Source organism: Lolium perenne, unplaced genomic scaffold (assembly GCF_019359855.2).
Source record: "Lolium perenne isolate Kyuss_39 unplaced genomic scaffold, Kyuss_2.0 unplaced10, whole genome shotgun sequence".
NCBI classification, from domain to species: domain Eukaryota; kingdom Viridiplantae; phylum Streptophyta; class Magnoliopsida; order Poales; family Poaceae; genus Lolium; species Lolium perenne.
This window is the reverse complement of record NW_027248968.1, coordinates 73,502-85,945: the sequence shown is the minus strand read 5'-3', so window position 1 is coordinate 85,945 and position 12,444 is coordinate 73,502. Positions and strand designations below refer to the sequence as shown.

Here is a 12,444-nt window from a genome sequence, read left to right as displayed (position 1 = left end):
ATCAATAATCAACTTGACATAGTATTCCATATTCATCGGATCCCAACAAACACAACATGTAGCATTACAAATAGATGATTTTGATCATGATAGGCAGCTCACAAGATCTAAACATGATAGCACAAGAGGAGAAGACAACCATCTAGCTACTGCTATGGACCCATAGTCCAAGGATGAACTACTTACGCATCAGTCCGGAGGCGGGCATGGTGATGTAGAGCCCTCCGGTGATGATTCCCCTCTCCGGCAGGGTGCCGGAGGCGATCTTCTGAACCCCCCGAGGTAGGGTCGACGGCGGCGGCATCTCTGGAACTTTTCTCGTATCGTGGCTCTCGGTACTAGGGTTTTCGCGACGGAAGGAATAAATAGGCGAACGGGCAGCGTCGGGGGGCGCCCGAGGGGCCCACCCCATAGGCCGGCGCGGCCAGGGGCCCCACAGCGCCGCCATGTGGGGTGGCCGCCTCGTGGCCCCTCCTCGACTCCTCTTCGGTGTTCTGGAAGACTCCGTGGAAAATAAGACCGTGGGCTTTCGTTTCGTCCAATTCCGAGAATATTCGTAAACTAACTTTTCTGAAATCAAAAATAGTAGAAAACAGGAATTGGCACTGCGGCATCTTGTTAATAGGTTAGTTCCGGAAAATGCATAAAAACATTATAAAGTGTGAGTAAAACATGTAGGTATTGTCATAAAACAAGCATGGAACATAAGAAATTATAGATACATTGGAGACGTATCAGCTGCATGTCACCTCAATTTTTTTATCACTTACCTACTCGAGGAGGAGCAGGAGTTAAGCTTGGGGATGCTGGTACATCGCAAATGTATCTATAATATTTGATGCTCCATGCTTGTTTTACACCAATTTCTATATGTTTCGTTCACACTTCGTGGCACTTTTATACAGTTTCCGGCACTAACCTATTGAAAAGATGCCACAGTGTCAGTTCCCTGTTTTCTGCTGTTTTGGTTTCAGAAAACTTGTACAGGAAATATTCTCGGAATTGAACGAAACAAAAGCCGAAGTGCCTATTTTATCGAACAAAGACGGAGTCCAGAGGGGGGGGGGGGTCGAAGAACTGGCGTAGGGTGGCCAGACCACACCTAGGTGCGGCCTGGCCCTGGCTCGCGCCTAGGGTTGGTGTGGGCCACCTCGGCACCCCACCGACTTAAATCATCCGCCTATTTATACATCTTCTCGGGAAAACCCTGAACACAAGAGCCTCCGTCCACGAAAAGTTCCATCGCCGCCGCCATCGTCCAGACAAGTTTCGGGGGTCAGAAGTTCCTGTTCCGGCACCCTGCAGGGACGGGGATTGACCCCCGGAGCCATCTCCATCAATTCCACTGCCTCTAATACGACTCCATGATGGTTCGTGAGTAGTTTCCCCCTGGACTACGGGTTCTCGGCAGTAGCTAGTTGGTAGTCTCTCTCCCATGTACTTCCATACAATGATCTCATGAGCTGCTTTACATGATTGAGATCCATATGATGTAATCGGTGTTGTGTTTTTTGGTATCCGGTAAATTGTGGAATTGTGATCAGATTGTTCATCATATTATCATACTACTGTTATTTAAGATCTTGCATGCTCTCCGGTACTTGTGATTACCCTGATCAAGTAGTTGCATGTATCTCCAAGAGGGACTATTTATATTCAATAGTGGGTTCATGCCTCTAGTTTTCTGGAAGAGAGACAATAACTTCTAAGATTGTAGATGTGTTGTTGCTACTAGGGAGAAAACAACAATGTTTTATCCAAGGGTAATTCTATTGTTTACTTTACACACATTGCTTAATGCGATTATCTGTTGCTTGCAACTTAATAATGAAAGGGGTGTGGATGCTAACCGGAAGGTGGATTATTAGTCATAGACACATTTGGATTATGGTCTACGTATCATGTTGTAATGCCCAATTAAATACTATAGTAAACTTTATCTTATCATAGCATGCATTGGCATGCCCTCACAATTATCAATTGCCCAACTGTAATTTGTTCATCCAACACATGTTATTTGGAGAGTTACCACTAGTGTAGATAGCTGGGAACCCCGGTCCTTTGTTCATCCAACACATGTTATTTGGAGAGTTACCACTAGTGTAGATAGCTGGGAACCCCGGTCCTTCTGTCATCATCGTTGCTCTAAAGTCAACTCCGCACTGGAACACTTTCTGGTGTCATCTCCTCTGTGTTACTACTATTGCTACTGTGTTACTAATCATTGCTCTCATATTACTGCTACTTTCACATCACCCCTGTTAATTGTGCTTTTCCAGGTGCAGCTGAATTGACAACTCCGATGTTAAGGCTTACAAGTATTCTTTACCTCCCCTTGTGTTGAATCAATAAATTTGGGTTTTACTTCCCTCGAAGAATGTTGCGATCCCCTATACTTTTGGGTTATCATGGTGTTGTGGTGATGTGACCTCCACCTCGTCCCTCATGCCGGCGAGACGGTGCTGCGACGCAACCTCGGCGTCGGCTCCTAAATCTCTTCTCTGGACTGCAATGTGAGTTGTTACTTTCCTTACTTCTCTGCCTATGGTCATAGTGCTACAAGTTGCAATATTGCTGAGCATACAATGCCCCTGGTGATGTTGTACTGGAGTTAAATTAACTTATCTTGATTCTGTTGACTGGTGACTATCTGTAATATGTTGGTATCAAACCACTTCGGTTTGTATGTGATCTAGTTTATTTGCTAGTGTGGCCTTGCTACTGCTATGGTACTACTTGGTTGGCATGGAAAGAATTCCTGGACCCTAAGTAGTGCCCTTTAGCATGTTGATTACCACTGGATGCTTATGATGATGACTAAATTAAATGCATAAATGATACTGGACAATAAGTGTGTTGGAATGCACAAAGTGAGGCTTTGAGTTCCTTGAGTATGATCTAGTTGCAAATTAACAACTAGAAATGATTTATTTTTGCAAGGTTGGTTTTTATTGGTGGATCTTGTTGTCCCTTATTTGATAGTTATAGACCGATAAGAGAAGATCTGGCTTGGTCTTGTACTTGAGGCTTGCCTTGTGAGCTTGTATGTTGATTCATGATGGCATTGCTGCTATGGTACTACTTGGTTGGCCTGGGATAATTTCTTACTATTCCAGGTATTCCTACTATTCTTTGCATTATTAAGAATACCTATGTGAAGTATGCTTTATGTGATTTAGGAGCAGGGTAAGTGTCATGTCATTCTCTCTTTATAAGAAGCTTAACTTGAATAAATTAGTTCCTACTGAGGTTTCACTCCAAATGGCTGATAAATCTACTATTATTCATATTGGTATATGTGAAGATGCTCCTATTATGATTGCGAATGTGCGAATCCCTACGGACTTTGTGATATTAGAAATGCCTGAAGATGATAATTTATCTATTATTCTTGGTATACCTTTTCTAAATACTGCATGGGCTGTTATAAATTGCACTGAAAGCAATGTTACCTTTCATGTAAAAGGAAAAGAGCACACTATACATTTTCCGAAGAAGAATTCTATTAAGCTACCAAAGAAAAGTGTCAATGCTATTGAGCCAAAGTTTCTAAAAATTGGAAGATTTGAAATACCAATTTCTCCTCCAAAACCAAAGTACCAAATATTAATGGTTGGAACAATTCCAATCCATTATGAGGTACCCTGAATTTTCCTTTATTTTTTCTATTGAATCATTGTTTCTATCTTTGTCGTAGTGATAATGAGACTTGATCAACCTCATTCTTAACATGCTAATGATACTATTATGATTCCTAATACTTTATTATTGCATTAGTATTAAAGTTTCTCTCAAAAAAAATCCATTTAGCATTTTATTCCTTTAATTAATTCCTGCCAGCTTTTAACAGTTTTTGAGTTTTGAAAATATTTACACGGAAAATGTTCTGCAAAAATAATCAAAAAATACACAGGTCATTTTTCTGCACAGAGGATCCACCAGGCAAAAGGACGAGGCAAAACAACAAACAAGGGAGAAAAGAGCGGGGGTGGGATGCCCTACTTTCTGAACCCAAGTACAGCCAAACCCCACATAGTAGTCGCGTGCCTTTCTGGACCCAAGTACGAGAACACCAGCCGCGTACGCATTTTCGGCCCACAACTAATAATAGTAGTCACGTGCGTGCGTTCAGATGAGTATGCTGCCAATAAGCGTGTCTCTATGGTGTTTTCCTTACTAGTGCAGGGTGGAAGACCATGCCCTCCCTGCACCCTATGTGGTGGCGTGGCACTGCGGCAGGAATGCTGGCGAGAAAAGAGGACCACTTGTGTGACCGAAATTCATTGACTTGTAATATTGCAACACTCTTGCAACACAAGAAAAAACTTACTCATCAGGTCCACATTAATTGACGTAAATTTAGACAAAAAAATATGTCTAGTCAAATTAGTTGGATTAGAGGGAGTACTGCAATCCGACTGGTTTCATTCGTAGTGCTGCCGATTGCTCAATGTTACTTTGCTCCGCGAGCCCACTAATTGCAGGAATGGAGTGGACTGTCTAGCCCTATGTTGCAACGATCACAGAACAACGGAAAATTATATTTGGTGTCATTATCCTGTAGAATGTCCAACTCAGAGCCCTTGATGAGGAAACATAAAATGCACAAATTCAACGATTGATTTTTTTTTCGGTATTACAGGTTACAAGCACACGCACATGGTACCACGCACATGTACATTTGGAAATTTTGGATCCAGACATCTGTACAGCACCTTTCAAGTATCTGTAAGTTCTGCTCAACCATGACATGCACTTTTGTGTGAAGCTACGTCCTGTAAGTTAGCTCCAGTTTTTCCTGTTACAACCTGGAGTTCCTCTCGGTCATAGTTTACAAATCATGTCACCACTCACCAGTGGACCGCTGAGGCGCTGACTCAAAATCCTCCATAGCTTTCACTTCTCCCGCCTGTGACAGTGGTAGAAAAACACATCATAAGGTTACAATATAAGTCATGAATTGGATGTTGATTTTATATATAATAACTACAATAAATAAGATATTCCACTTATTTGAGCATGTGGTCGATTGTGCTTTCTTATAAAAAAACAACTAGATTGTTAGCTTATTCGAGCATAAGTAGTTTCATCTTCAATTCGTTGTTAGGCACTAATAGGAAGCGAGCGGCGGGTGCCGGCAGTGGTATGCAGGCACAATTAAACAAACAAGTGACGATGTCGTTAAACTTTTCTTTTTCAAAATCAAAACTTTAAAATGTTTTATCTCTGAAATGCCAGAGAGATACAAGTGATCTGCAAATACATGGAGTGTTTGTAGTCATTTCTTACTGCTAGTTAACATATAGAGCCAACGAGTCAAGGCAGGTACATCAGCAGGTGCTTTTGGTCAATAGACCATTTATGCAATACCGGGGCAAACCCATGAGTGGAATATATAGCTTAAGCCTATACTACCTCCGTTAACAAAAAGAGGCATATAAATTAATCAAAAGTTAAATCTTACTAAGTTTGGCAAAATATATAGAAGAAAATACCAGCATATAGTGGGTACAGACAGACAACTGGTATGCAAATGTAAAAGGAATAACAAGCGGAATAATCTGGGCAGGAAACTCGAAGTGCACATTACCTTCTTTAGTTTAAGCAACAATTTCTTTGTTCTCATCTGGTTCACACTATTTCTTTGTCATCCAAGAAAAACTCACACCATTGCTTAAGTTCAGGGTTATGCCTGATTTGTAGTTCCCTCAGAGATCTGTGGTGTTGCATGGATCGTGGTAAAGACTTGATTAGTTGGCATCCTGAGATCTCAAGTCTCTGGAGAGAGATGAGATGGCTGAACCACTCTGGCAGTGACGAGATGTTGTTGCAGTGACCCAAGTGCAGCAATCTGAGTGAGGTAAGGCGCTGCATGCTCCCATGTAAGGACTCAAGCTTAGGGCAATAGTTGATTTCCAGTTCTTGTAGTGAGGTAAGGTTGCCTAACCATTCTGGCAGTTCTGTCAAACTATGGCATGCAAACACAAGTAGTGACCGAAGGGAGGTCAGGACTTGAATGCTTCCTGGTAAGCTGTTTAACTCATTGCACATGCGGAGCTTTAACTTGCAAAGACCTGGGAGATGATAGAGCAGCCTCCAACCATCAGGCTTGACATGACAATCTGATATTTCTAAACAAGTTGTCGAATTAGAGATAATGTTAGAATGTCCTTTACCATCCCATGATGATACTATAATATCATTAACCTCTATGACCCATTCCGCGGCTACAGGCAGACATGGTTTAACCATCAACTTGTTGCATCTATGTATCAGCAACTTGTGAAGGATAGGAAACATGACTTCTTCCCTTTTATATTCAGCATCTATTAATACTCTCGTATACCAGACTTCCAGATTATTCATGTCCTGCATAACAAATTTTGTCAGCTTTTTGAATGCTCGATTACCACCACAGAAATTCTTATCCAGTTTCCTGATGTTTGGCAATGCACGGAGAGATAACTCTTGCAAATTAGGTAATTGACCAAGTGATGGTAGCTCGGTGCATCCCTGCAAATTATGCAACTCTATTCTGGAAAGGTTTGTAAGATATGTAGCAGAGCACATCCAGCTTGGGAATCTGATGCCCATGTAACCTTGGAGAATTAACTGCTCCAAGGTGGTTGGGGGTAGGAGCTCCCCAAGCAAAGACTCATCATCCACAAGATGGTCAACAGCATTGCCAGTCCAAGAGAGAAATAGCATGGAAAGCCTTGATTTACATGCCAGATTGACTTTCTTAGCTTCTTCCAAACTCACCACATTCTCAAGAAATTTAATCTCAAGCTCTTCAGCATCTGCAGCCTCAAGCTGCAAAATATTGCTGGACTCACCACCAGCCATGGCACATACAAAAAACTTTGGCAGTGACATCAAACCATTGTCCAGTGCGGATTGCTTGATTTGATCTTCGATAGGTGGAAAACAATTCTTCACAACTAAAGATTTAAGGTTTGGCAATTTAAGAATGCTCTGTGGCAATTTTCTTAAGGAAAGGCAACGTGAGATATCCAACGTGTGAAGCATTTTGAGGCTACCAAGAGATTCAGGAAGAAAAGAAACAGGGCATGCTGAGAAGTTTAGGTATTGCAGGTTGGATAGGTTACACAGGACTCGAAATAGCATGGCAAAGTAGTGGTGTAGATCACTGTGGTGCAAGGGCATGTAATGCATGAAAGCTTCTAAGTTTAAATGATGCAGTTTGTTTAGATAACCAAATGAATCAGGCAATCTAACAAGATTGGAACAATGCGATAAATCCAGAAACCTTAGTTCCTGAAGATTGCCAAAGAAATGTGGTAGTTCTTGCAAAACAGAACAATAAGATAGGTCTAGCTTCTCTAAGGACACAAGGTTACAGACAGAATCAGGCAAAACACGAAGCCTAGAACACCTAGATAGGTGCATCAGCCGTACCTTCTTAAGATTTCCCAGACCTTTAGGTAGTTCTTCCAGTGTAGAACCTGAGAGGTTTAAGATCTCTAGATTCACAAGGTCACAGATGGAATTGGGCAATGCAGAAAGGCTAGGACAATCTGCTATGTTCAACACCAAGAGATTTGTAAGGTAGGAAAAAAACTCCGGTAAGTGCGCAAGGCTTCCACAACATGATAAATCCAAATGTACCAAATCTTTAAGGTTCCCGATTGATTTCGGCAATTCTGATATTTTGGAAGATCCATGTAAGCTCAAATAATGTAGTTTCACGAGACGGGTAATCCACATAGGAAGATCTTTATCACACAAAAGTGAAGCATGAAGGTATCTCAAATGAGCTAATTGACGAATTGGATCTGGCAACTTCCTCAAAGCACATCCAGTTATATCCAAGACACACACGTTTTTTGTCAATGAGAATGTATCACCAGGAAGTTGTTTTCCAGCACAATCTCTTATATGTAGTGACCTTACATTAGCAGACAATGACCTGGAAAGTCTTTTATCATATGTAACCACAACTATATGATGACAATTATCACTGGGTGAAGTATTTTGGTTTCTAGCATGTAGATAAAATGTTTCATCGCCAGCAACTGATCGTGCCAAGTCGTGCACCAAATCATGCATGCTGAGTTCTTTTGAATCTTTGGCATGTTCATGAGTAACCTAAAAAATATTAAAATTGTGTAAAAGTAATTAGTAATCTTTCTATGAACAAGCTCTTAAATAACTAAAGGTTTAAACAGATTCGTCTATACTCAGTGAGACAATATTAAATAGTACACCATCCATTATCAGAAACAGAAAGTCATCTATAGCAAGATATGATTTACTCCCTTTGTTTCATGATATAATTCATATTATGATTCATTAAGACAAACATTCGACCACATATTACTCCATTAATATATGGATTATGTGATGTGCAGTTATAAACTTATAATCATAAGTACAGCTGAATATGAAACCAGTGATATAACTTTTATCTTACATAAAGTGCATACCAACTTATTGGTCAATCCCTGTCTTAATGACTCATAATACACCCTATATTATGAAATATAGGTAGTATTCAATATTATAAAAGGTCAAAAAGTATGTACAAAATGCGCACTCAAGCATGGATGCTTTCATAGACTCACCCATAGATATGCTACAAATATCTCAGACTCACAGGGATAAAAAGTTGTTTTCATATACACACCCAAAGATATGCTACAAATATCTCAGACCTGCAGAGATAAACAGTTCCTCTAAATAACAGTTTCATAAGAACTAACCAGAGAAGATACCGAGTACTGAAGGAGAGATGTCGCCAAAAGCTCTCTCAGATATTCCTCTGCTTGCACTTTGTGAGACAAGGTTGGTAGAGCTGGTTTAACGAAGTCAAGAGCAATCCACTGCTGAATTAGTTTGTCCTTATCCATGGCACAACCTTTTTGAAAGATGGCACAGTAGGAAAAGCATGGTTTCAAATAAGACGGCATATGTTCATAACTCAACCTCAATGATGGTAAGACATCACCGTGAGATGAACTTTTATGCCAAGTAGTACTATCTCTGGTAGCTTTCCAGAAGTCAATGCTTTTATTACGAAGCATGGATCCGACAGCATGAGCTGCCAGGGGTAAACCTTTGCACTTTATAGCAATGTCTCTTCCCACAGCTTCTAGTACATACAAATCTTCTTCATTTGTCGACTGAAAAGCAATTTGTTTGAACACAGTCCAGCAGTTATCATCCGACAATGGTCCCAATTTATATGGACCAGCTGTAGACAATTCCTGCGCAATTGATTCAATACGTGTGGTTACAATTATCTTAACCATGCTCCTCTGTTTACCACAATTTAGCATTAGTTTCATTTTGCGCAACAGTTCAATGTCACTCTCCCACAAGTCATCCAGCACAATTAAACACTTTTTGCCACTAGAAATGTTCTCTAGCTGATTATACAGAGATTGCAGATCATCAAAGCCATCAGCAGCCCCTTGAAACTGTGATGCAACAGCTTTTGCTATTCTTGCCAGATTGAAATTTTGTGAAACATGAACCCATGCCCTCCTCTCAAAATCTTGCATTCTACTATCATTGAAAACCAGTTTCGCCAAGGTGGTCTTACCCATGCCTCCAAGACCAAGGATAGGAAGAATAGTCATTTTCCTTTCAGATTGCAATAGAATTCTTACTATCTCCTCTTTCTCTCTTGATCGACCAACAATACTAAATTCATCGTCAATACATGCCACCGTTTCTCTTCTTGCGTCTTTATCTTCAATAATTGAGCTATTATGAAATGTAAAGCCGAATATATGGCGTTTCTCTTCCACCGCTTTCAGTTTCTTCTTTAGCTGTTCTATCTTGTTAACCAAACTAAGTTTCGCGAAAATCTGTTGAAGATACCAGTTATCATTGTCAGCATATGCGTGTAGTAAATAATATTTTTCCATTTACCTACAGAGAGAATATATTCGACGGCATGATAGAAAGAATTCAGCCTGATATGTGACTAAATTCATCAACAAAAAAATGTGGCTGAAGTAGTTTTCCACGATCAATGATAAGTGACATGAGCGCAGCCACACATTTTCAAGTTCAAATGAAATCTATAACTTGAAATAAGATAGTATACATAGTGGTGTAGCTAGTGGCAATTCTGGTGCATTGGAGGATCTGGAAGGAGCAGAATTCACGCATCTTCCAGCAGGAGTGTAACACGGCTGACCATGTGTTTGAGGTAATCATCGAGGATATTCATTCCTGGAAAACTGCCCGCTGTATTTTTTTGCGTTTTATAGGCTCCTGAGGTTTTTTTGCTGATACTATAGGCTGTTGCCTCTAGCGCACCCAGGCCTTCTCTTAGAGGGTCACGGGTCACCTAGAGTTGTGTTGGGACCTGGGTAGTGTTTTCTTTTGCTCGGCCATCTTGGCCGTCACTTGCCACGTTGTGGCTCTCTTGTAAAAAACTTTCTCTTCTACCTTAATGAACTTCGAAGTGGTGTAGCTAGTATTTAATGGCAGTATGGTGGTAGTAGGAACTAGGAACAGCCTCTATATTAGATAATCTCTTGGCTAGTCTGGTAGTGGTGCCCAATATTTTTTGGACGACTTGATATGAATATCCAAGAAAGTGAGAGCCTGGATAACTTGGGTGGAGGAGTAGATGTACAATCTCACCACCTGGGTTCTTCACGGATGCAAATTTCAGGGTCCTAATTATTTTTTCGCAAATTTCCATACAGTTTCTTTTTCTAAAGACAATATAAAAGGCAACAAGATGGGCTTTTATCATAGAAATGAAACATATGTGAGGTTGAAGCAAAAATAAGTGTAAGCACAAAGTTTATCCTCACACATTTTCAATCCCATGCATACATAGAGGCTTTGAGTTTTATCCGAATTAGTCTACTTGTTGCTACAGTTAGACATCATAAGAAACATTACCTAGAATAGACTGCATTACTGAACTTCTTTTTGTGTGTAGTAGGCTAGTAGCAGTAGCACTATGTTGCAAAATTTTACGGATTAAGAAATATAGTACTAGACAGTATGAGTACACGATAAGTTGAAGATTGCTTTACAGATGCCTTATCCCTATGAGTATAGTACATTCAACCTACAATAATTCTCTACTATTTACTCCCAGATCCAGCACAACAATCCACGCCCTTAGATAGGCTTCTTTGTGTCCTTTCCTCCTACCGTATACTTTCTCGCAGCCGTCTATCATCGGCGAGTCGGCTTGGTTAAACTGTGAATTGGGGAAAAAGCGAGAGGAATCGCATACGACAATTTTAGTCCATAGCTGTCGTACCTTCCACGACGGCGGTGGGGGCTGATCGAGAGTGCCGGAGATGTCGCGAGCGACTGCCTTAAGCAGTTGTAGCCACACACGCACCGCCTCCTCATTCCCGGACCGCCGCTCGGCGTCTCTCAAGCCGGCTTCCAACAGATTGAGGGTGCTCCTCATCTCCTCCAGGTCAGCTTTGCAGTTCCTCCACAGTCTCGCCATTGGACTGCCTGCGGCCGCCACAACGCTCCGGATGGCCTGCTTCACGACCACCGAGGCGACAATCGCCTCCATGACTGAGAGCTACAGCTACAGTATTACAGATCTCTTCCTCCAACATTCCACACAAGCAAGCAAGGCTCTCCCTCCGTGAATGGCTGGCAACCTTTAAGCCATTTATTTACGCGCTGACTTTTTAACTTTGTTTTTCGGGTGAAACTTGCTCGTTTTCTTCACCCGATCCGTGAGAGCGCAACAAGGGCCACCTCCAGCGGGCCGAATCAGCGACCCAAAAGATCCGGTTTTCTGGGTTGGCCCGTGGACTAGATGCGTCGTCATCACGAGCATCGGTACAATTTATTCGGACCGCTGGCTAGTTAGGGTAGTTAGGGCATCTCCAACCGCGTGACCCAAACCGGCGTACCAAGGCCGTTTGGGTCGAGCCGGACAAAACGCGGCCCAAATACGCGGACCTATCCCTAAAACGGATGGCCGCGGCATCCGGGACGACCCAAACCCGGCCCAAATCTGGGACGAGTTTGCGTGGCCGCGGACGCCGGATGCTGGTCGCTCGCGTCCTCCCCTTGTCCGCCCCTGGCCCGCCTGTCTGTCTCCCAAAACACACCCAGTCCACTCCACTCCCAAAACCTAGAGATGGCCGACGAAGCGACTGCCGCCGCCACCGTCACCATCGGAGACGAGGCAGAGGTCGCGGCCGTTGCCGCTCCTCCCTTGGCGGAGGCTCCTCAACTGGACGCTCCGGTGGTCATGGAGCCCGGGCCGGCGACGAAGAAGGCGAAGCCCGACCTCACCGCGGAGCAGAGGAAGATCGAGAGCAAGAAGAGGGCCGACCGCCGCAGGGCGCTCGACCAAAGGAAGAGGGATATCGTTGCCGCGGAGGAGCGCGGCGGCGGCGCGGAGCGACTTCTCCAACTCAAGACGGAGGCCAAGGCGGACATCTTGCAAGAGCATGCCATGCTCTTTTATGGCCA

General features: G+C 42.5%; 2 protein-coding genes across 2 annotated transcripts; both read right to left on the bottom strand.

Moving 5' to 3' along the window:
* Positions 1–4,637: 4,637 nt before the first annotated feature.
* LOC139834262 (uncharacterized) lies at positions 4,638–8,103 on the bottom strand. Its single transcript, XM_071824754.1, has 2 exons — positions 5,591–8,103; positions 4,638–4,909 (listed from the first exon to the last, which is right to left on the bottom strand). Exon 1 carries the CDS (start codon positions 8,068–8,070, stop codon positions 5,632–5,634), a length of 2,439 nt encoding a protein of 812 aa, XP_071680855.1. The 5' UTR covers positions 8,071–8,103; the 3' UTR covers positions 4,638–4,909; positions 5,591–5,631.
* Positions 8,104–8,696: 593 nt separating this feature from the next.
* LOC139834264 (putative disease resistance protein RGA3) lies at positions 8,697–11,581 on the bottom strand. The gene is made up of 2 exons (XM_071824755.1): positions 11,258–11,581; positions 8,697–9,833 (listed from the first exon to the last, which is right to left on the bottom strand). The coding sequence occupies exons 1-2, from the start codon at positions 11,525–11,527 to the stop codon at positions 8,697–8,699; spliced, it is 1,407 nt and encodes a 468-aa protein (XP_071680856.1). The 5' UTR covers positions 11,528–11,581.
* Between the last annotated feature and the right edge of the window lie 863 nt (positions 11,582–12,444).